The sequence below is a fragment of the Scardinius erythrophthalmus genome, assembly GCF_964197995.2.
Source record: "Scardinius erythrophthalmus genome assembly, chromosome: 3".
Lineage (NCBI taxonomy): Eukaryota > Metazoa > Chordata > Actinopteri > Cypriniformes > Leuciscidae > Scardinius > Scardinius erythrophthalmus.
The window spans coordinates 18,215,083-18,240,581 of NC_138223.1; the positions used below are offsets into that span (position 1 = coordinate 18,215,083).

General features: G+C 37.5%; 1 protein-coding gene across 6 annotated transcripts in view; it reads left to right on the top strand.

Annotated features, from left to right (window-relative positions):
• The window catches only part of slit2 (slit homolog 2), a 71,825-nt gene that overhangs the window by 41,052 nt on the left and 5,274 nt on the right, over positions 1–25,499 (top strand). Inside the window, exons 8-33 of one of the 6 annotated variants that reach the window (XM_081361890.1) lie at positions 973–1,136; positions 1,496–1,628; positions 3,510–3,581; positions 3,675–3,746; positions 5,420–5,491; positions 6,608–6,751; positions 7,152–7,315; positions 7,737–7,760; positions 10,242–10,392; positions 11,033–11,107; positions 11,205–11,348; positions 11,579–11,722; positions 11,992–12,158; positions 12,404–12,539; positions 12,779–12,847; positions 13,987–14,058; positions 14,511–14,582; positions 14,748–14,819; positions 16,108–16,271; positions 16,658–16,782; positions 17,047–17,144; positions 18,370–18,509; positions 19,067–19,160; positions 22,949–23,086; positions 23,159–23,399; positions 23,516–23,646. In XM_081361890.1, the coding sequence (XP_081218016.1) occupies positions 973–1,136; positions 1,496–1,628; positions 3,510–3,581; positions 3,675–3,746; positions 5,420–5,491; positions 6,608–6,751; positions 7,152–7,315; positions 7,737–7,760; positions 10,242–10,392; positions 11,033–11,107; positions 11,205–11,348; positions 11,579–11,722; positions 11,992–12,158; positions 12,404–12,539; positions 12,779–12,847; positions 13,987–14,058; positions 14,511–14,582; positions 14,748–14,819; positions 16,108–16,271; positions 16,658–16,782; positions 17,047–17,144; positions 18,370–18,509; positions 19,067–19,160; positions 22,949–23,086; positions 23,159–23,399; positions 23,516–23,646 (3,078 nt within the window). The remainder of the gene's footprint in view (positions 1–972; positions 1,137–1,495; positions 1,629–3,509; positions 3,582–3,674; positions 3,747–5,419; positions 5,492–6,607; positions 6,752–7,151; positions 7,316–7,736; positions 7,761–10,241; positions 10,393–11,032; positions 11,108–11,204; positions 11,349–11,578; positions 11,723–11,991; positions 12,159–12,403; positions 12,540–12,778; positions 12,848–13,986; positions 14,059–14,510; positions 14,583–14,747; positions 14,820–16,107; positions 16,272–16,657; positions 16,783–17,046; positions 17,145–18,369; positions 18,510–19,066; positions 19,161–22,948; positions 23,087–23,158; positions 23,400–23,515; positions 23,647–25,499) is intronic. The other 5 variants (XM_081361891.1, XM_081361894.1, XM_081361892.1 and 2 more) reach the window with 5 other exon arrangements.

The window sequence follows — 25,499 nt, forward strand, 5'->3', positions numbered from 1 at the left end:
ATAATTAATTAATTGCTCTAAAATGAAAAAATAAAAAAATGACAGTTAATTCAAAATATTAATAAATATTGTATTAGTATATAAATAATACTAAAATAACACTGTTACCATAGTTACACATTCCATAGAAAAAATAAATGGTCAATAGATAATGGGGGTTAAATCGTTTTTTTTTATGTTAAATGTGTAAAAAATTTTTTAAAAAAATTAAAGTAAAAATCCCAAATTGTATTTTTTCCGCTAATCAGTAGAGTCGTTAAAAATCATGTAGTCAAAGTGACCTTATTTTACTGATTTAGTTATATTAATTATATTCAATTATTTATATTTTCGGCATGCAAAATTGAAGGTACCATATTGATAATTAATTAACATTAAAGCACTATACCTGGTGAAACTTGAAATGGTTGAAGTGCAGTGTTCTTCTGCATTTCAGTGGAACAAAGTGATTTTCATCATTCTCTCTCGACCCAAAATATTCAAAAGCCTTTTCGAGGCCCATTGGGAAGAAAAGAATTCTGGAGAGAGATATAACAAGAGCAGCCCATTTCAGTGCTTTCTATAGCTCAGTTCTGTGTGAAGTTGGTCCTATGTCTATGTGATGATTTCTGCCATGACAAAATAAACGCATCCTCTTCTGTCTCAACACATCCTCTACTGCCATCATGTCATGTTAAAAAAGATAATTGGCTTATTACATCAGGCTTGTACAGTCAGTTACAACTAAATATGGTTTGGGTTTGTTTGTAACATTAATCATGTGAAGGGAAGGACTCTTAAAGGTGCTGACCGCACAGAAACACCAGAGTTTGCGTTTTTGTTTGCAAGTACAAGACTGTAATTAATTAACATGAAACTGTTTGATGCAAAGTCGATAACACTAACACACACTCTCTCACACACATGCACATCAGCTTAGATTGCCGTCGGACCCTCAAGTGACTCTTTCTCTCACGCTCTCTATCTCTCTAGTCGTCTGCATTCTAATAATCTGCTATGTGATTGCCATGTGGCCTGGCTCTCTGATTGGCTGAGACAGAGGCCCCGCCTCGGCCTCTACACACAGTGTATGGCCCCGCCCTCCCTGAGGGGCCACAACATTGCTGAGGTTCAGAAGAAAGAGTTTACGTGTACAGGTGAGTTTGTGTGTGTTCGTGCTGTTTTATTTGTGTGGCTTATTGATAGGAGATAAGGGCTTATGAGGATAAAGAGAATAAATGCATGTATTTGCTGTTTTGTTTTGTCAAAGCTTTCATATTCTGTTCATTTTTCTTTGCTCATGCTTTCAAGACTTCAGTGAAGGCAAGTTATTTGTGCTGAAATCACATGGACAAAAAAGCTTCTTTACGTCAATTTGCATTTGGTTGCAATATGCAGTCCACAACATTTTTGCTTGAGAATTTTTTTATTTATTGAATTCAACCTTCAAACTCAACCTTCCTTTTTGTAGCTCATACCTCTACATCCCCATCATCTCTTTGTACGTGTGTTTTAGGGCCTCAGTCACACTCGTCATGTAGTGTGCTGCAGTGTCCTGAGCTATGCACCTGCAGTAATAATATAGTGGACTGCCGGGGGAAAGGACTGACTGAAATACCTACCAACCTGCCAGAAACCATCACTGAAATGTGAGTGAGGAGCAGACACACACACACACACACACACACACACACACACACACACACACACACACACACACACACAGGTTCACTATCTTTGTGGGGACTGGTCCATAGGCATAATGGTTTTTATACTGTAAAAACTGTATATTCTATCCCCTTACACTTACCCTAACCCTAAACCTACCCATCACAGAAACTTTTCTGCATTTTTTTTTTAACTCATTCTGTATGATTTATAAGCTTGTGTACCCATGGGGACCTCAATTTAGGTCCCCACAGTGACTCAAGTCCCCATGAGTCTGTGTGCATTCGGGTTTAAGTCCTCACCAGGATAGAAAAACATGTACGCACGCACACACACACACACACACACGCAGATTATGTTTATATGTCTTCCTCAGTCTTCTGTTAGGTTGAGTGTAATGGTGGATTTGGAACTTCCACATTCCACACACACATACAACAGCGAGGGTCGTATCTGTATCAAATATTTTAACTACGGAGGCCATGCTGAAGTCATGCACATTAATTCCAGTGTGGAAATGGATTTATTTTATCAATGGAATCTCTTCTGAGGGCCAACGCTCTGCCAATGGGGTCTGGATTGAGACGCCACATCTTTTTTTTATCTGTTGTGCCTCTCACTGCCAGGGTCATTGTCTGTCTTCCTTCTTCCCATCTCTCTCTGTCTGTCATCCCCTCTGAAAGCTGCTTGCAGGGTCTTGGCAGATGAGTCAGATTATCTCATTTGGCTTCGGTTGAATGACATGTGTGTGTATGTGTATGTCCGTCCACCTATGCGGGGGCCTGATTTTCATGCTCTGTCAACTTTGGAGAGCTTATCTGATTTATGACATATTTACTGTCAAAGAGAAGAACAGATTTCTAGAGAGAGACAGCAAGAAGGAGAGATGTTATAAATATGTTGAATGCTAGAGTACTGAATGAATAATATATTTATGATTCATAATTAATTATCGCAGCCTTGACTTGGCAGGTGGGAAAATTACAGCTGATGTTGATTTATATTTTATTGCACCAACATAATATCCATCTTCAATCACATTTTTGCATTTAACAAAAAGTTAATTTGCTTAAGTAAATTTTGATTTGTGTGTGCATGTGTCTTTGGTTAAAAGCGGTCTCAAGTAAAAGCAGCAGTTTTGGTTTACAATTGTAGAAATATAATAGTTAGCCATCAGCAATGTAATGAAAAAAATAACATAAGTAAAAAGTAAAACAGGTGATTGTGAGGAAAGTGTTTGAAATAAGTAATAAAGTAAAGATGTAAAGTTGCTATCATGTAAAATACAACAGCCTGTATATGACTGATATAACTTCATAAGTACTGTTCTTTTAGGGTAGATGTGTTTTCCTTATAAATACTGAGTGCACTTTTCAGGCAATGTTACAAAAAATGGCAGTGTGTTTATAATTCAATTTTCATGGAGCAGATATTTTGGATTTGTTCTTAGCAGACATGGGCACTGCCTCAAACTGGAAGTACAGCAAACAGACACAGATGCTACACTGTGATTAACAGAACTCATCCCAGAGATATGGACATTAATCTTATTTGTGCCTGTCACATTGATTTTCCTCATTTCTTTCTCTTGGTTCCCCTCTTATTGTATTACATTTCTGTAATATACAAATAGATTTTAACTAAAAAACATTGTCCAAGATTGCAAAAAACGAAGCATTCAAAATCTTCACATTTCTTTCGGCTTTCTGGCCCAACATCACCCAATCATTCTCATACTCTTCCAATAACTCCTCAGTCAGTGCCCATCATTTTCCAGTTACCCTCACCTTTTTGCGATTTGAATTATTCCCTCTGCAATGTTCCTTCCATTTGTTGATCTGGCTTATTCTCTCTGTTCACAGTCGACTGGAGCAGAACTCCATCAAGATTATTCCGCCAGGAGCGTTCTCACCTTACAAACGGCTGCGGAGAATGTGAGTGTGTGTCCGTGAGAGAGCACATACACACACAATCACACAAAAACACACTTATTCCTCATCTATCTCTAATTTTCTTCTTCTTTTCAGAGATTTGAGTAATAATCAAATAACTGAATTGGCTTCAGACTCCTTTCAAGGTCTCCGATCTTTGAATTCTCTGTGAGTATATATGTATTTATATACGTGTGTGTGCGTGAGAAGAGAATGTAAGAGTTATATTAAGCTTCCATCATTCTTTCAATTATTGATGATCTGACTCATTCAAGCTTTTAGAGGACAGAGCAGATAAATCCCTACAGGGTCTGAGTCAACCCAACCACCATTCAAATATACAGGACACCTGTCATTTCAATAGACAACAACTTTTAAAGGCAACCTCAGTCATTTTTCTCTCTTTACATACAGTGCACAATAGTACTTTCAATCCCATCTCATGAGAAAACAAGTCATTTACGAAATGGCGATTTTGTGTGAATATTTACAATGTTGATTCGTTTTAGAAAAAAAAAGTATGACAATTACAAGACACGCTGAAGAAGGCCTGAGAGCTGAAACGTTTGTGCTTTCCTCTATGTGTTAAATAAAATAACAAAAGATTTAGAATTTTGAGTGCGAATCACAACTGAATTTTTGATGTAATTAAATAGATTCACACCATAATGAGACAATATACGAGAGAAGAGAGTGCGGGGTAAAAAACAAAGTTGAACTGAATTCCAAGACAAATGACATTAACAAAAAAAATGACTGCACCTTTAAAGGAGCTTTATACTGTATATGGCTATATAGCCTTAGAATATGAAACACACTAATGTAAGCCCTTTCTCTAATCTATTAAGTTATTTGTTTTGGCCTGGTATTTTCAGTGTGCAAATGTGCATGTATTTTTTTAGGGGATGTGATGTATATGTCCTACTTGCTTGGTCTCTGTATTTTCTTTGGTTTACTTTACTGACCGGGTTCCAATGAGCCAGAACTTAGTGGGCGGAACAGTTCTCCCTCTCGCTCTCGTTCCCTTTGGACCAGCCTCTTAGGAACACCAGCCAGCCATTTAAAATCTGTCCTCCTAAAAAAATACAACTTCAAGCCAGAAGAGTGATCCAATGTGTAACATAAGCGAACACACACATGCAAGTCCTGATATGACATCACAGTAATGAAATACTTCAAATGCAGGCTCAGACAGAATTTTTTTTAGATATTTTTGATGAAATCTGTGGTATATTTCTCAAGAGAAATTGAGTGTGCTACACACTGATTCGTAGCTGAAAGCATTATTAAATTAGGACAAATATTTAATGAATAAACACACAAGAGCACAACTTTGTGCAACTTTGTGAATGACAGACGTTCCAAATCTGCAGAGCTTTCTGTGTGGGCCTGCACATATGTATCAGCAAATAGCCAAAAGCCACAATGCCATTATTCATTCTGAAATAAAAATGCCAAGAATTTTTTAGCCCTGCATGGCTCTTACAGATTAGTCTTGAATTTCCCAGTATTCCTCACCCATTTTTACAACAACCTCAGCTTGCGCATGGTTATGGACCATTAAGATACAGTAATGAATATGAGCTGTAATTGATATATTCATCATAAGAAGATTATTGTGCACATGTTTTTTATGATTTTACCTCATGAATCTGGGTCCACATGATTTCGTTGGTGTTTAAATATAATTCGTCACTGGTTACACTGGGTTGATTTGTGTTGGTACATCTTGTGCTCTGTTTAAGGAACAATTTCTGATGAATTGGTGTGTGTGTGGGTGGGTAATGAACATCTTTAATCTTTGCTTTTATTTAATGTTCCCTTGTGTTTCTGCCTTTCAGGGTTTTATACGGGAATAAAATCACTGAACTTCCCAAAGGCGTTTTTGATGGACTATTCTCATTGCAGCTACTGTGAGTAATGCACATTCTGTGAATTTATGCTTGAAAATGCCATGAAGGCAGGGCGTTTATTTCTCTGTGTGTGTGTGTGTGTGTTCAGGTTTTGTCAATTCTGAGGACCAGCCATTGGAAAATGGCCTAATAAACATGCTAAATAATACCTTGATTAAAATATAATAATGCAAAAAGGGGTGTGTGAGGTGGAATATCATTAGCTCAGTATAGAGTTGTCAAGATACCAAAATTGCAGTTGTTGATACCAATTCCATGCTAATAAACACATTACGAATTTCAAGAATTTCTCAGTAAGTCAGCATTGCTTCAAGTAAACAGTCAATAATAAAGAAGGATATTTTGACACAAAGCTTATACCTCACAAACCAGTATCAACTTGGTTCTGAAGTTCTAGTGACATCACTATAAGATCATTAGATATATTGGCTCAGTATAAAAACAAAAGATGTTCACACTAGAAAAAACCAAACGTCTGTGTTTGCGCTGTGAGGATACGACTGTAAGCTTCACCCATTCGCCTGATGACAGACAGCACAACTGGACATACATTCACACACATACCACACACACTTCCGCTGTATGTGCATGTGGGTGTAAGGAGTATGTTTAGGAAATGCTTGTTAATCCAAGTATTTATAGGGGTTTAACATGACCATAAGCATTTGGTGCTACTACATAACATTACAACCACACATGTGCTCAGACTATTTTGAAAGTGAATATAGAAATTATTCTGAAATAACTATCACAAAAAACCTCAACTCAAATTTGTGCATGCTCACAATTCTAAAAGTTTGGTGCCAATAACTCAAGCACATAGACATTTGTATTGATTTGCAGGAGATGCAGAACATACATTCTGTTTATATGAGAGCTGCTTTGTAAAATAAAGCCTCTGTTTATTCACAACTTTGTTCTCCCATAAGGCACTGTAAATGAGTCTGGAAACCACAGGGAATATTTTTTTTAAGTCTCACTCATTTGTTTGTCTATAAATGTTAATCTATTTGTAAATGCCATTTGTAATATCTCAATTTAATACGCATGTATAGATTTTTCTGCTTGCCTGAGAGATTTGGGTAAAATGTCACATGCAAATGTTTATCCCAACAGATTGCTAAATGCGAACAAGATCAATTGTTTGCGTGTAGATTCTTTCCAAGACCTGCAGAATCTAAATCTTCTGTCGCTTTATGACAACAAACTCCAGACCATCGCAAAGGGAACCTTCTCTTCTCTCCGATCCATCCAAACCCTGTGAGTAACATTCGTTGAAAAATGAGTAAAAATGATTGACATTCTACTGTAATTAAAATTTCAGGAAAAATAAAAAAATCTAAATATCTCTATATAAAACATCTCTTTATAATGCCATATTTACTTATTTACTTTTTATACTATTTTCACACAATGATAATATGACTGTTAGCATGAAAATACATTGCTGCCTTTATATTGCTGGATCATTATTTTTGACGGAACCCTGGTATAGAATATTAGGGCCATGCATGATAAATTTCATACAGTCGTATTTCAGGCTGATCAGTAGATTGGGAGTAAAAATGTGAATGTACTTTTTTGGTTAGTCAAGAAACTGCACAAGTTAACTATCACCGTCAATCACAATTTTCTTCATTTTTTTAATTTTGTTTATCAGTCATCTGGCCCAGAACCCCTTCATGTGTGACTGCCATTTGAAGTGGTTAGCTGACTACCTGCAAGACAACCCGATTGAGACCAGCGGAGCTCGATGCACCAGTCCCCGCCGCCTTGCGAACAAACGCATCGGCCAGATCAAGAGCAAAAAGTTCCGCTGTTCAGGTACATACACACATGCACATTGGTATTTGGCATTGGTATTTTATCGGTCGTTTGCCAGACTTGCTCACAGACGCTAAGTCGATTGATCCTGCTCTTCCTGTCTGCTCCCAACAGTGGACTTCGGTGTCAGTGAGAATGTGTGTTGGTGATGGTGAAAACATCTTAGTCAGCTTTCAATTATATAGATATATACGCAGTTCCAAGGGTCTCAGCATGAGTTATCTTCTCCTGCCTAAGCAGATTATGAATCAGAATGCAAATGTGTGCGTGTGTGGGTATTATTAGTTTACTGTCTGTCAGTTGAGTATTGATCGCTGTGGGGTTATAAATGAGCAGGATTTCTTGATCAATATTCATATTCATTTATTGATCTACACACACAGCTCTCCTCTCAGTTATCTGTATATCTTTCTTTGTATAGCTAAAGAGCAATACTTTATACCAGGTATGTTCAACTGCTAAACATTTTTTCTGTGTGTGTACTACATACTGTAAAAGCATTTGGACACTAATGCACGCAAATCACACACACATTATAATGGAGATGAAAAAAAAACTTTTGTGCACCAAAAGTTGCTGAGATTTTTGCTGTGGAAGAGCTGCTTACAATGGTGCTGTATTCTTGTGTAGCACATGGTCAATGACAATGTTAGTTTTTGTCAGAATCTAATAATTATTTACTCTCTAATTTATAAGAAAAAAAAATACATTAAAAATGCCATTCATACACACAATGACTGGAATATAACTAATCTATTATGAACCTGTTTTTATTTTGTTGATTAAAATTAATTTTGTTGTTTTGAAAATTCATACAGTATATCAGGGTGATAAAACTGTCCTGATATTATAATGAAGAACGTCTTTCAAAATAATGAAATTCTTGAACTGAAAACCTTAATTAGTTTAGCATTTATCTTATATTGTATGTCTTACATATACTCTACCATTCAAATGTTTGGGGTTGGTAAGATTTGTCTTTGCAAGAAGTTTCGTATGCTCACCATAATTTATTTGTAATTTCATATATTTTATAATGTAATTTATTCCTTACGTTTTCAGCAGCCATTACTCCAGTCTTCAGTGTCACATGATGCTTCTGAAATAATTTTAATATGTGGATTTGGTGCTTGAGATATATTTCTTAAGATTAGCAATGTATCAATGTTGAGAACAGTTGTGCTACTAATATTTTTTTGAAAACTGTGGTACATTCAAGATTCTTTGATGAATAGGAGGTTAAAAAAATTGCCTTTATATGAAATATAATAAAATATATAATAATATACTTTCTTTAAAAAAAAACTTACTGAACCCAAATGTTTAAACACCCAGAATGTCTCTCTCTCTCTCTCTCTCTCTCTCTCTCTCTCTCTCTCTCTCTCTCTCTCTCTCTCTCTCTCTCTCTCTCTCTCTCTCTCTCTCTCTCTCTCTCTCTCTCTCTCTCTCTCTCTCTCTCTCTCTCTCTCTCTCTCTCTCTCTCTCTCTCTCTCTATACAATTATATTTTAAAACTTTTTGAATGTTGTGTACACATGTATTCAGGGTGTGTATGAAATGACATTTTTAGAGTATTAAATTCAAGCTATTCTTAAAAATTATATAAAGTTGTTTAAAACCAAAAACCAACATGAATACAATGAGTTTATTTCTAAGAACTTGGCACTTGTGTATTAAACTAAATTACTAATACAGTATGGTGGATTTTACAGATGAGCTAACAAACAAACAAATGGCGCTTCAGTCTAATGTTAATTTGTTGTCACCAGCCTGATCAGTGTCACTGTTGCTGTGCGCATGCTCACAAATTGCACACGGTGGCATGGATCTAAAAACACGGGTTTTCCAGCATTCGTCAGTGTGTGTTTGAGTGCTTGTGTATTACATATTCTCTCTCTTCCTTTCTCGCACACACACTCAGGGATTCATCATATCAATAAGTGTAAGTAACTGACACAAAACCAGTAAGACGTCACCCAACAAGCCCCTCCCCCTCAACCTCAACCCCAGCCAATCACAGACCAGGAACCCAAATATATGTGAAAATGTGCTCACAGGTTTATTGAGCACACGATGTGAATCGAATGTGTCTGTGTGTGCGTTTGACTGTGCGTATAACCGCTGGTTCATGTGTTAATTTACTGTACAATAACTGCAATGTTCCTGCCACACTCGTCTGTTTCATTCTTCTTTCCCCCCCCTGGAAGCTCTCCTCTCTCTGTTCTCTTTCCATCATTCCTACTAGTTTATCCCAGCTAAACAAAGTAGTACCTCATTCTTTATCTCTCGACCCTTTGTTTCTTTGTCTCTCTTTCTCTCTCTGTGTGTCTTGTGGAGGAAATTCAGCGGGGTTTTCCTTTGTGCTTGATCTAACCATGTGGTTGCAGACTCGGACTAATACATGGTTCTGTCAAGCACCATGGAAGGTCTTGCAGCATCTACAGCATGGCAAGCAACAAGAGACTACCTGTGTGTGTGTGTGTGTGTGTGTGTGTGTGTGCGTGCGTGCGTACGTGCGTGTTTTTGTCATTGTCATTGGATGTGCTGTTAAGAATGTGTGTTAAGTGTGTGTCCTCCTTATAAGTGTGTGTGTGTGTGTGTGTGTGTGTGTGTGTGTGTGTATGCAAAACACTCCAAAGTCATGGCTACTATGTCAGCATGACTTTATGTGTTGTTAAGAGTGATAATACCGATAGCATGTTGCCATGGTGATAACTGAGTTTCCTCTTGTCTAGCACAATTAACATTTAATGTCCTCCCTACCAGTGATCCTTTACTTTTACCACTCTACCTTTCCACCCAAACTTCTTTAATCTTACTTATCTTCTTCTCTCTTTCTATCTGTCCTCACCTCTCATACTCTCTTTTTTGTGATTGTGTGGTGTGTAATGGTGTGTGTGTTTGTGTGTGTATGGTTATGTGTATAGGCGTGGAAGACTACCGATCGAAACTAGGTGGGGATTGCTTCGCTGACCTGGCCTGCCCAGAGAAATGTCGCTGTGAAGGAACCACAGTGGACTGCTCTGGACAAAAGCTCACCAAGATCCCAGACCACATACCTCAATATACAGCAGAACTGTGAGTGTCTCTCTCTCTCATTGTAAAGGTTCACCCAAAAATGAAAATTCTGTCTGAAAGCATGATCTGGCTCACGTTTGCGATCTCAAAAATATTCTCAAAACTATCATTTTTAACATCTTCAAAATAAATATTTTAATTGCTGACAGCTTCTTCACCAGATCCACCATCAAGTGACTGTGACACTAATGCGTCCAGTACTTGCTTTTCAGTAAATCGCTGAGGCATTTCAGGTTTTGCTGATGATACTTCCTATTCTTTTGTTTTCTGCCTGCAGTAACTATGAGTGAAACATCACTTTATCATTGTGTATCAGACTTTGCTACCTTGTGGATTAAATGTGAATTGCACTTTTTCAGTCATTAAAGATTCAATTATTGTTGTGCAGAAAAAAACATACATACACTGTTACACTGTTACTTGGGTCATTAGCGACCCTATTACATTTTTACAAAAAAATAATGGGAAAACAGGCTTTTGTTAAATTGTTTATAATGATTTGACATGAAGGTTGATGTCTAACTTTAAAAAAATGAATGAGGAGGAGGGTAGTGAATTACTTTCTGGGTCACTAAAGACCTGAGGTATGTGTTTAAGGGTTAATTCATTTAGTTGTGTGTCTGATTTTTTTTCCACGCAGCCGCTTGAACAATAATGAATTTACAGTGCTGGAGGCTACAGGAATCTTTAAGAAGCTTCCTCAACTGCGCAAAATGTAAGTCTCTCTCCGTTTTTGTTATCTGTTATTATACAGTATAAATGACCATCATTAGAGTACTTTAATTACCATGGCAACTTGCTTTGTTTTACAGAAACCTTAGTAACAATAAGATCACAGATATTGAGGAGGGCACATTTGAGGGGGCCAGTGGAGTGAATGAGCTCATTCTGACCAGTAACCGCTTAGAGGGCGTCCACTACAGCATGCTGAAAGGCCTCGGCGGTCTCCGCACATTGTGAGTCGATTGAACATGCACGTACATATTAGCTCCTTACTGAATTACAAATATGAATCATTCTTCTGATGAACATTGCATAATGTCAGGGTAGTGAATGCAGATACTGTCAAAAAATGTCTACAGTAGATATGATTTTATTCTCAGGTGTGGGCACATTGGTCTGTGTGTTCCCAACCAAATATCATTTGGCTGTTTTAAATGATTATGTGTGTGTTTGTCATGTGTAGGATGTTGAGGAGTAACAAGATAAGCTGTGTCAATAACGGTAGTTTTACTGGTCTGAGCTCGGTGAGGCTGCTCTCCCTCTATGATAACCTGATCACCTCCATGTCCCCGGGAGCCTTTGACACACTACATTCCCTCTCCACACTGTGAGTATCGACCCACAGTAACAACAAAGTGTTTTTTTATTCCAGTGCTGTTTCAAACTTGATAATAATAAAAAGATTCTGTTAAGAACTGAAAAGGTTCTTTGTGGAAACAAAAATGGTTCTTCTGTGGCATTGTTGTGAAAACCCCCTTTTTTGAACCTTTATTTTTAAGAGTGTAGGCAGCTCATTAGGTTTTGGAACGCAGCATTTGTTTGTAGAATGATTTGCTAAATATTTGATACATCATTTTTCTTTATGCAATCCCACAGGAACTTGCTGGCCAATCCATTTAACTGTAACTGTCATCTGGCTTGGTTGGGTGAATGGCTCCGTAAGAAACGGATTGTCACAGGAAACCCCCGCTGTCAGAGCCCCTACTTTCTTCAGGAGATCCCTATTCAAGATGTAGCCATACAAGACTTTGCCTGTGAAGACGGTATGGCTATGAGCGTGTGTGGGGGTGTAAAAAGATCGTGTTTCTTGCTCTTAATAGGGCTTTGATAAGATCTGTTTTGTTAACTTGAGCATAGCTCAGTGTTATCTTTCTTTTACACAAACAAGCTTACAATAACAATCGCCCTGGCAAATCTTCACATCGAAAAGCTCATTTCAAATTTAATTATTCTTTACTTCTGAAATGAGAACATTAAGATGATGTTTAATTTTCTCTTTGTGTGTCAGCAGGTAATGATGAAAATAGCTGTTCACCCCTGGCTCGCTGTCCTGCCGAGTGTTCGTGTTTGGATACGGTGGTGCGCTGCAGTAATAAAGGACTAAAGGTTTTACCCAAGGGCATTCCTAAAGACGTTACAGAACTGTGAGTGTACACAAGCACAATAAGAGCAATTTCATGATAAATGGCCATTTTCAAAAATCCCCTTATCTGATCCAGGCACACCTTTTCATGAACCCAGCTGCCTCCAAAAACACATACTTGATGTCTGAAACAATACACGGCTGCTGTATATACGTCTTTGAAGTTTCTCCCATTACACTGTTGCTAATGTGCTATTTCCTCTGTGTTTGAGTAATAACTTCTTTGTCTTTTTCTGATAGCTATCTCGATGGCAACCAGTTCACGCAAGTCCCTCTGGAACTATCCAATTATAAACACCTCTCTCTCATGTAGGTACAGCCCTCTCTGGAGTCACCCAATCAGAAATAGTTTACTGTTATCAGGGCCCTGCCCCTTTGAAACTAGCCAGTCGTAATAGACCCTCGCGCTTTTAAACGGACAGAGTTAGCTTCTACAGTACATATGGTGTTTGATCCATTTTCTCATCCTGCCAATGCCAGAAAATCCAAATGTTTTTAGCTGTATTTTGAGGGGAATTTTTGTGTGTGGCTTTTGCACATATTTCCTGCACGATTAGAGTGATCCTCTATATCCCAACTTCACCAAACATAACAAATGAATTAAGCACTAATGAACAACCATCATTTTACACACAAATATGCAAACTCATCAATTAAATATGACTGCGAGTTAAGTATGAGTGATTGCTCATTTCTTTAGTCAAAAGTTATTTTATGCACATAAAAAAGATCAAAGACTTTGAAATATTGTTTTAAATAATTTATAAGACTGAAAATGTTTTTTGTAGGTTTTATTATATTTGAACATATTGTAATTTTTTTCATGAATGCAAATCAAATTGGCTTATAAATCACACCCGAACAGAAAAGGCAATTCGAGTGAAGCGATGCATCAAGGCTGTTGAATGCTTCTGTACATTGTATTATGACTTTAAGCCTAACGCATAACTATTGTACATGCTTTGTGTTTGCTGTTTGCCGTTTTAAAGGTCACTGCATTGATAATAAGTTCAGCCGTCTTGAGTGTCCTAACATCGAAGTTCACATGTGTGCATTGTCTTTTGCCTTGCATTAAACTATGTAATGTAAAGTGAAATATGTAATTCCTTGCAGTTTGGGTCAATTTTTAAATATTTCATCCCTGCATTGCAGTAAATGCAAAAATATTTCATCCCTGGTTGTAGTAAAACTGCATTCACCTCTGGTCAGTTTGGCTTTGATGGAGTTACTGTAGTGCAGTATAAAAACAGCTAATCTTAAATATAAAGAATCTTTTTCTTTTTAATGCTGTGTGCAACATTTTGTTATTGGTATGTACCGTAAATGTTGGCTTTAAGTGTCCGATTTTCTCGTGGCTCATAACACTCTGCCTTTGTTTGTGTGTGTGTGTGTGTGTGTGTGTGTGTGCGTATGTATGTATGTATGTATGTATGTGTGTTTTCTTGCAGTGATATGAGTAATAACCAGATCAGCACATTGTCCAACCACAGCTTCAGTAACATGTCCGAGCTTCTCACCCTGTGAGTGTCAACATGATTTATGGCTTCGGTTTGTGTGTCTGTGTGTGTTTTTTGTGCAAACACTAGTGTGGTTGTGTGTGTTTTTAGCTGTGCATTGTGCGTGTGTGATTTTCACGTGTGAATTTTATAGTTCTTGAAATTATATGTGCACTTACAGTAAGTGTATATGCTGTGGTAGTCTTGGCTCATCCAAAAAGCTGTGATTTGATTTAAATTTAGATGCATGAATGAGTCATTTTTTTGCCATAGAATTTTAGACACTTTTTGTTAACTTATTATTAAAGATAATTCAATTATCTTATTATCTTTATTCTTTTTTTAGTCATTTATTTCAGAAGTTGCAAAATCAACTTGGCTTATTTATTTACTTATTTATTGAGTTTGTATGGCCTGAAGCATCTGTGTAAATATATGTTTTTGCAAGTATTGTGATATATTTTGTTTCATCCCAGAATTTTAAGCTATAACAGACTGAGGTGTATTCCTGTAAAAGCTTTCGACGGCCTCAAATCTCTGCGCCTGTTGTGAGTACCTTATTGATGTGTGTGTGTGTGTGTGTGTGTGTGTGTGTGTGTGTGTGTGTGTGTGTGTGTGTGTGTGTGTGTGTGTGTGTGTGTGTTTGCTATCAGACTTTGATTTATATGTTTTGGACTCTCTTGGATGGCTTCATTTCTCTATTCTCTCTGCAGGTCTCTTCATGGTAATGATATTGCTGTGATCCCAGATGGAGCTTTCAAAGATCTGTCCTCGCTCTCCCACCTGTAAGTACCTCAGAATGAACACACACATACACACACACTCACACACACAGGCACTTACGAGTGCACCAAATAGGTTTTGACAGCTGGATGTACTTTGGTTCTTTCTGCACTCTCACACAGGCACACTGAAACACTTTCTTTGTCTGAACTTGGGGCTCTGCAGCCACAGATTGGTTGATTCCTTGGTCCCCCACGATGACCTTTTTTTTTTAATAATTCTCATGGATCAATTTCACAAGTAATTATGACTGACAGCCGAGTAGAACAAATCTACACATTACCTTACACAGGGCACTGTCAAGCAGCCAATATCATAATATTGTTATATGGTTCGCAAATCGCATGAGTGTCACATCAAGTGTAAGGTTTTTTTTTTTTTTTTTTTTTTTACATTGCTTCAAAAATAGCAATTGTAATAATATATCTACAAGCATATTTAGCATATTATGTCAATTGTTTAATCTTGCTGTGAGGCCTCTAAAAACAGCTTGATCACTCAGAGACCATTTTGTGTGTCATGAAATAACCAAAAGTAGAGATGTTCAGGTGCGTGTGGTGTAAACTCCATAATTATTCTATTAATTTCCACACGTTTGACACATTAAGGGCCAGATTTACTAAACAGGGCAAATTAGTGCGCAAACACAATTCCAAAATAGCGCCGATGGCAGTGGAAAGTTCTGCGTGTGATCTACTGACGACACGCAAATTAAAGAACACAGACGCAGCCGGATCATTTCCATAATGACCAACTACCAAGAGCAGTGCAAATTAGTGTCTGGTTTAAGACATGCTTTGTAAATAATGTAAATCACCTTGCGTGATTCATTTAAATACTCTCCTCCCATATATTTTGCATCTGAACGGGAAACTCCTACAAATGCATATGCAATAAGGTCAGCCGCAAAAATAACGCCTTTCTGTCCTACTTTTTCGCTGCTTGTCTAGTAAATCCTGACTGTAGTTTTTTAACGCCAAAAGAGGGTTAGCGCCGGCGCAAGCTGTTAGTAAATCTGGCCCTTAGGCTTATGAATGTGATAGGTGGGCATTATCATAATTACAGCCAATCAGAGCAGCATGAAGGAACTACCCGCCATCAAATTAAAACTTGATGATCTGAAGAGTGACAACTTCTTATGAAACTTTATCCACTAATGCCACTGTAAGGTGTTGCTTTAGAAAAATGAGTGAAGATACACTATTTCATATCATGTTTGATGTCGGATTATTTTATCATACAAATTTTTGGAGAAGGTTTGTAATATATTCTTGTGTGTGTTTCCTGCAGGGCTCTGGGAGCAAACCCTCTGTATTGTGATTGTCACATGCAGTGGCTCTCTGACTGGGTAAAGAGCGGCTACAAGGAGCCTGGAATCGCACGCTGTACCGGTCCTGGAGAGATGACCGACAAACTACTGCTGACTACTCCCTCCAAGAAATTCACGTGCACAGGTAAACCCACCCGTGCACTTCGGAGACACTCATCCTGTCACGGAGAGGGCATTAGTACTAACTCTAGTTTAAATGCTCATATGTTAATATTGTAAGTAATGTGATTTGATTGGTACATTTTTAGAGGTGCTGGGGACTTGTGGTTTTCCGGTGCCAGGTAAGGAAGCCAATCAGAGCCCAGTGTGAGCTCTTAAACCCCGGCCCCCTCTATCTGCCACCCAAACCTTTCCTCAGGTTTAAAGTGACCTTTGACCTCTTTTAGTTTTGTGACGCTTTACCTGCTCAATCCTATCCGTGTTTGTAATGACTGTGGTTGTATATTTGTTATATACTTGTTTGTTTATAACATCCTGTGTAATTTCTTTTTCTCTCTGTATTTTACATAGGTCCAGTGGATGTGAACATTTTGGCTAAATGTAACCCTTGTTTATCCAATCCATGCAAGAATGATGGAACCTGCAGTAACCATCCCGTTGATTTTTACCGATGCACCTGTCCTTATGGTTTTAAGGTACATACTCACTTACACACAAACAAGAATATCTTGCCTAGGTATTAAACTTACAACTGTCTTTGTACTACAATGGTACAAGATGAGATTTTGTGGTTTGTTTAAGAAATTACATTTCTAAGACAGTAGACCTTTCACCTGGCAGGCATAAAATTGTCACCTAAAAATAAAAAAAAATAAAGAATTATATGTCATATAGGGAGCAAAATATCATAGAGAGTTTACATAACGTTTGTATGTAATGCAACATGCATGTTCATATAGGGTCAAGACTGTGAGGAACCAATTCATGCGTGCATCAGTAACCCCTGTCAGAATGGAGGCACCTGTCATCTAAAGGATGGAGAGGAAAACACTCACTGGTGAGACCGACCTTCATGATCATCATCATGAAAATGCTGAACTGTTTGAAATGACAACTGATATGTGTATGAGGCCGGTAAAGAGATTATTTATTGTGTTCGGGCCCTGTTGAATGTGGCTTTCATTTGGTACATTAAGTAAATGATCAGATGTGTGCGTGTGCGTGTGTGTGTGTGTGTGTCCCTGCTGCTCCGGTAATGAATATACTTTATGGACAGAGTGTGTCTAATCTGTCTTAATCAGACTGAAGTGTCTGAAACTGATCTGAGCTCACTCATGCACTTAATCATCCAATCAAGGGCCTTTCTGTGGACACACACTGCAGAGACGTGTGTGTGTGTGTGTGTGTGTGTGTGTGTGTGTGTGTGTGTGTGTGTGTGTGTGTGTGTGTGTGTGTGTGTGTGTGTGTGTGCGTGCGTGCGTGCGTGTGTGGTGAGCTCAGGTTCAGCTGTAGTCATACACTGATCAATGCTAATAAATCCTTTGTATTGGTGAATAAGAAGAGTTTCATTTGAGAACTCCTGCTTTACATTTTGATTAGCTAATGTAATGTAATACACCCACAGACACACACGAACGCTGCTTAAAATACTTGCTTCTATCCCAGTTTAATGAGACAACCATAAGTAAGCCATTCATAGGTCAATTTCCCAAAGAGCGAAAACACTGCTGCTCTGTAGTGCTTTCAAATGTTCAGTCAACCTTGGGTTCAAACAATGGCATGAATTTGGAACCTGATAATGTACTGGATATGAATAACAGTTAAATGTATTCTCCTCAGTGCAAAGCATCATAAATCATAAATGTAAGATTTAACCTGTTTCATTAGTGGTTTTCGCTAAGACAAGGATCACTATTTCTTATCTGAATTCAAAGCAGCTTAATGGAACGAGGCACTGTATAGTGTTTATAGAGTGAGCTTAAATATTAAACTCATCCTGTTTGTGCAGCTTTGTTGAAGAGAGATTATTTAATGATAATTTCTAAGCACCCATTCTTAAAATTTTGGGAAGAAATAGTTGGAGGAATTTTTTTTGAAGGAAACCATGCAGTATGTAGGAACCACAATATATAGAACAATGGACTGTAAGAGAGATTTAGTAGTACAGAAACAAACAATTATAGACAATTATAGAATATCAATACTGTTCATAGAGTTTGAGTGAATTAAAAGTTTCAAAAGGATTAAAAAGTCTTACGCAGTTGTTTTGTGTGTATGTTCAGGTGTGTGTGTCCAGATGGATTTGAGGGCGACGAATGTGAGATAAATATCGATGACTGTGAAGATAATGACTGTGAGAATAACTCCACGTGTGTGGATGGTATCAACAACTACACCTGTCACTGCTCACCTGAATACACAGGTAACTTACACGCATACACACGCACAGTCACACGCAAAATGCTCGGTGTTCTCTGCGCTTTATGTGTTTAACTGTCTGATGCTAACATGCAAATGTGCCGCTTGAGCTAACATGCTAACATGTCAAACACGTCCTCTGTATTTCTTTGTTTTCCTGTCTTTCTCTCGCTACTTGTTTCTCTTTTTCTACTAGCTGCTAATAATAATGAGGTGGAGAAAGGTTAGTTTACTCTCTCTTTCACTTCATCCTCCCATTGTCTGTCTCTTTCCTTGGCTGTTTCTGGCTAGTGCGTCCTCTGTGCTTGCTTAAGTGTGAAATGCACACTCACACACACATTTTTTCCTTGCTGGTACACTGTCAATTGAGGTGTATTGTATCGTTGTTCTTCAGAGTATTGGTATTTTGTCATATTCTACACTGAGACTACACTGGACACGCAAACACACTCCTACTGGTTTAATGGGATGCAACATGTTTTCTTAAAGTAAACACTACTATGATTATTCATACTCATCCCACTCTTTCTGACTGTTCATAATGAGTATGTGTATGTGCAGGGGAGCTGTGTGAAGATAAGCTGGATTTCTGCGCTTCAGAGCTGAACCTGTGTCAGCACGACTCAAAATGTATTCTGACCGCCAAGGGCTTCATGTAAGTCACTAAATTCCCCACTATCTGTGTTCTATCTGCCTCAAACAATAAATCTACATACTTGATCATTTGAAACATACTGACAAAAACAGATTCACAGGTTGTTATCAGTCCATAAAAAAAAAAAAAAAAAAGTGTTTACTTTTGAGGATGAATTTATCACTAGGTTTGGCAAAACATGATATGTTTATAGCATCAAATCTTTTAAAGCACTTCTGAGTTTTGAATTTCATTTTCAAGGCCCTTAATAGCAAATAAACTATCCACAAGCAGAAAGGTGTATTCCACTTAGTTTTTTAAATGTATGTAAAATATTTACATAAACATATACAGTATTTACACTCACCTAAAGGATTATTAGGAACACCTGTTCAATTTCTCATTAATGCAATTATCTAATCAACCAATCACATGACAGTTGCTTCAATGCATTTAGGGGTGTGGTCCTGGTCAAGACAATCTCCTGAACTCCAAACTGAATGTCAGAATGGGAAAGAAAGGTGATTTAAGCAATTTTGAGCGTGGCATGGTTGTTGGTGCCAGACGGGCCGGTCTGAGTATTTCACAATCTGCTCAGTTACTGGGATTTTCACGCACAACCAATACTAGGGTTTACAAAGAATGGTGTGAAAAGGGAAAAACATCCAGTATGCTGCAGTCCTGTGGGCGAAAATGCCTTGTTGATGCTAGAGGTCAGAGGAGAATGGGCTGACTGATTCAAGCTGATAGAAGAGCAACTTTGACTGAAATAACCACTCGTTACAACCGCGGTATGCAGCAAAGCATTTGTGAAGCCACAACACACACAACCTTGAGGCGGATGGGCTACAACAGCAGAAGACCCCACCGGGTACCACTCATCTCCACTACAAATAGGAAAAAGAGGCTACAATTTGCACGAGTTCACCAAAATTGGACAGTTGAAGACTGGAAAAATGTTGCCTGGTCTGATGAGTCTCGATTTCTGTTGAGACATTTAGATGGTAGAGTCAGAATTTGGCGTAAACAGAATGAGAACATGGATCCATCATGCCTTGTTACCACTGTGCAGGCTGGTGGTGGTGGTGTAATGGTGTGGGGGATGTTTTCTTGGCACACTTTAGGCCCCTTAGTGCCAGTTGGGCATTGTTTAAATGCCACGGCCTACCTGAGCATTGTTTCTGACCATGTCCATCCCTTTATGACCACCATGTACCCATCCTCTGATGGCTACTTCCGGCAGGATAATGCACCATGTCACAAAGCTCGAAACATTTCAAATTGGTTTCTTGAACATGACAATGAGTTCACTGTACTAAAATGGCCCCCACAGTCACCAGATCTCAACCCAATAGAGCATCTTTGGGATGTGGTGGAATGGGAGCTTCGTGCCCTGGATGTGCATCCCACAAATCTCCATCAACTGCAAGATGCTATCCTATCAATATGGGCCAACATTTCTAAAGAATGCTTTCAGCACCTTGTTGAATCAATGCCACGTAGAATTAAGGCAGTTCTGAAGGCGAAAGGGGGTCAAACACAGTATTAGTATGGTGTTCCTAATAATCCTTTAGGTGAGTATATATATATATATATATATATATATATATATATATATATATATATATATATATATATATATATACACTACTCGTGAAAAGTTTGGAATAATAACGATTTTTTTAAATGTTTTTGAAAGAAGTCTCTTATGCTAACCCAGGCTGCATTTATTTGATAAACTATACAGTAAAAACAGTAATATTCTGAAATATTATAACAATTTAACTGGTTTTTTTTTTTCCTATTTGAATATATTTTAAAATATAATATAACTGTGATTGCAAACCTGAATTTTCAGCATCATTACTCCAGTCTTCAGTGTCACATGATCCTTCAGAAAACAATCCAATATACTGATTTGCTACTCAATATACATTTATTATTATTATCAATGTTGAAAACCTTTGAATGCAGTGTATCACAGCTTCCACAGAAATATAAAGAAGCACAACTATTTTCAACATTGATAATAATAAGAAATGTTTTTGAGCAACACAGGAATAAATAATATTTTAAAATATATAAAAATTAAAACCAGTTATTTTAAATTGATATAATATTTCACAATATTACTGTTTTACTGTATTTCTGATCAAATAAATGGTTGAGACTTAAAATAAAAAACAATAATACAACTTTTTGCTGACCACAAACTTTTGAATGCTGGTCTATTTATATAATATACTGACCAATCATATCATGACAATATCTCTGCATACTCTTCTGACTCCAGTGCATTAGTGCTGTTCAGACGGTTAAATCCTTGCCTATAAAAACTGCCCGTCTGCAGTCACTTAAGCCTGTTGGATCCCAAACCTTTTTGGATTCGGTTTCATCACTCTCTCCCCTCCAGACGCCCCCTTCTCTCATCTCATGTTTTATTTTATCCCTCTCTCCACCAGACCAAAACAATCGCCATGTTAGAAAACATCAGGTGTGTGTTCCCTTCTCTGCTGATATGTGTGTGAGCAGCAGACCACATAAGTTCATTTGTGTGTTTTTATGCCCATTGGTGCAGATGTTAACACAACACTAGAGCTGTGTGGAATGCAGCTGGAGTCTCTGAGGTTCTGTTCTATGTTTGTGCTCTGATATTCAATTACAGCTCTCCTGTTGGGTTTACTATAAAAAAATGAGTTGGAGGGGGGTGTTTTAAATATGATATGATGCGATACGAAGGGATGATGAATGTGTTTATGTAGCGCTTTGGGGTGTGTGTAAATTCATTCAAAAGAACTTCAATTTCAGTGGTTTAAGTAACTAAAACTTTCGTAATTAGAGAAGTCTAATCTCACAACACAATAGATTTCACTGTTCATATACTGTATGTATATTATTTGAAAAAAAAAAAAGAAGCATGACCCCAACCGCACCACTGAACATACAACAGATGTTGGCATGTTGAGGTTTAATTTTAGACCCCAAACCTAGTTGGATGGACCTTAAATTACTAAAAGTGTTTTTTTTTAAACATAGCTTCTGCACTTTGACTTACTTTCAATTAAAGTAAGTTTTGTGGCTTTTAGTCCACGGCTATTTGCTTTGAGGCATCTATAAGCTAGCGAAGGGGGTTTCAAACTTTTCTATGCTAAAGACCCTCATTTATTTGTTTGTTTTAGTCTCTGGGAAATGCACATTTGACAGTAAAGCACTGAGCTTGGGTTGGGATGCAGATGCAAATTTACTCTCATTAAGGGATAGGGCAAAATGTTAATATTCTGACTGTGCGACTGAGTTAGGATTCTAATCTTATTCAAATTTTCCATGGAAACCACAGGTAAAACCCTTCATGGCTCCTCACTACTATAGTAAAAAGTAACTACTGTATTTGTGGTTTCTATGAAACTATGGCTTAACAGCACTGATTCAGTAAGAAGTGTTTGAATTCGCCTTAGAATTGATGATGAATTCAGTGAAGAATTCTGTTATCAACCACAAATGTCTCAGTGATTTAAAACTAGTTTAAAGCCTTATGAAACAGCGCTGACATTCTCATCAGCACTAACATGGAGAACAGGAGAAACTCTTTGCCCTGAACGAACAAGTTAGAAGGCAATCCACAAATCACCAACATTTACCATGGATTTGCCTTAGTAACAACACTTGTAACATGGTATTTTGACATATACTGTATGGTATATTTATATTGAAGGTGAATCTGTAGCCCTGAAATGATTGGAGTTAAAGATGAAGATGTGAGTTTTAAATGTTAAATGTGATGATGTTGTTTCGTGTGTGTGTTTGTGTAGGTGCGAGTGTACTCCAGGTTACACCGGGGAGCACTGCGAGGTGGATTTTGATGATTGTGAAGATAATAAGTGTAAAAACGGGGCTCAGTGTATTGATGCTGTGAATGGCTACACGTGTGTGTGCCCAGAAGGATACAGGTGAGCATGAATACACAAACACACTAGATCATCATGTGGAATACGTGTCTCACTGTGTGTGTGTGTGCGCAGTGGGCTGTTCTGCGAGTTCTCTCCTCCAATGGTCCTGCCGAGAACAAGTCCGTGTGACCACTATGACTGTGCCAACGGTGCACAGTGTGTTGTCAAGGACACAGATCCTGTGTGTCAGTGTCTCCATGGTTACGAGGGCGTGCTCTGTGAGAGGCTGGTCAGCGTCAACTTCATCAACAGAGAATCGTTCCTGCAGATCCCCTCCAACCTCATTACAGAACAGGCCAATATATCACTACAGGTACATGTCATAAAAAAGATCATTCTGCTTGTGTTTTTGAGTGTGAGTGAGAGATTGTTAATTCTTCATCAAAAATGCATATGCTCGCACTCATGTGGTCTGTATGCGTGTATTAGATCGCCACAGATGAGGATAATGGGGTGTTGCTGTATAAAGGAGATAATGAACACATCGCTGTGGAGCTCTACAGAGGCAGACTGAGAGTCAGTTATGATTCTGGATCATATCCTCCATCTGCCATATACAGGTACACACACGATTTAGATACTGTAGGCATTTTACAACAGCTCATTCCCTCAGAGTTTAGAGCTGGAACTATACGTTTTACAATATGCTAAATCAAGAACAGGACAATCATCTATCAATACATCTAATTATATTTACTCCAGACTCCATATATCATTCCAAAGTTTGGGATCAGTCATTTTTTAAAGACATTTTACTTTTCTATTTAGCAAGGATGCATTACATCTATAAAAAGTGATAGACAGAATTTTTAATGTTACATAAGATTTCTATTTCAATAGTTTTCTATTTCTTTCCATTCACCAATGAATTCTGAAACAAATGTATCACAGTTTCTACAAAAATATGAAGCAGCACAATTATTTTCACCATTGATAATAATTCACGTTTCTGTGCACCAAATCAGCCTATTAGAATGATTTCTGAAGGATCATGTGACACGTTCTCGCTCTCTCTCTCTCTCTCTCTCTCTCTCTCTCTCTCTCTCTCTCTCTCTAAAATTCAGGGTTGCATTTTAGCCTATAGTACTGTGCATATTTCCATATTATTGTATTTACATACAGTTATGATGGTTTCGTTTCAAAGCCATTAAAATAATCATTATTTTCAGAATGATATACAAGTACATTAGAATTAAATGTTACTGTATATATTTTAATGTGGGAGCAATAATGAAATATTAAAGTCACCATAAAATCGAAATTGACTTTTTTAATATTGCAGCATTTATTATAAATGATTTATCCGTGAACATTTTTTTATTATTATTCATGTGAACCTTCTCTTCTCTTTACTGGCACGTGTCACTCACATGAGATCACAGCATTAACAAACCACTTACAATTCAACGATCCAATCAATTCCCATTGGACAAACCAAGTCCCGGTCTGGATTTGTTCTTGTTTAAGAAGCTGTTTCAAGGATATATGACACAAATCACAATAAGAAAGAAAAGAATATCGCAACTGCCGTTTTATGCTCAACTTTAGCTTTGGTTAAGGTGTTTGGTTTGAGCTATTTTCATTTTTAACTGAAATTAAACTGAGATCAAAAAGTAGTTGGCAAAGGGTCACAGACTCCTTTTGAAGATCTCTGGTAGAAGCAAAACCTTAAAAGCTTGTTTTTTTCTCAACAGTAATGAGGAAAAATCTTTCTTCTGAAGAATTTTGTTTTTTTTATGAAGTCTAATCAATTTAAAGGGGTCATCAACTGCATTTTTTAACATTTTTAAATGTTCTCTGATGTCCACTTATAATGTTATCAAGATTTTTACATCAAAAAAGATTTAGAAGTAATGTGCTACTTTCTATCCTGTTTTTGACCCTCTCTTTCGAACACTTTGTTTTGATGGGCGTGACGCATTCAAGACTTGGAATAAATGGCCACTGCTATGATTGGGTGACAGTTTTGCATATTAAAATCATTTTCAACATGGCCACCAAATTTACACGTGTGAATTTGTTTTGAAAAATTCCGATTTTTAAAAATATCTGGTTACATTTATGCGTATTACATATGCTTTATAAGTCTTGGTTGTGGCAAATCAATTTTAAATTCATGGAGTTACAACAGATAGAATTGACAAAGGATGACTTACGGTGTTTCATGTAAACAAAATGATGAATGAATGAATGTACATTGTTTGTCGCACTTTCATTCTTATATGCTATTCATTGTTCATTCTTCATTCATTCATTCATTCACCAAAGCTTTTATTTAGGATTACAGCGATTGGCTTAGATCAAAACAAAAACAAAAGCAAAAGCATCGTTCTCTAAATGCCGAAGCAAAGGAAAGAACAGCAAATCACAACATTTCACAGTTTGACTGCGGCGCTACAGTATAAATACTCAG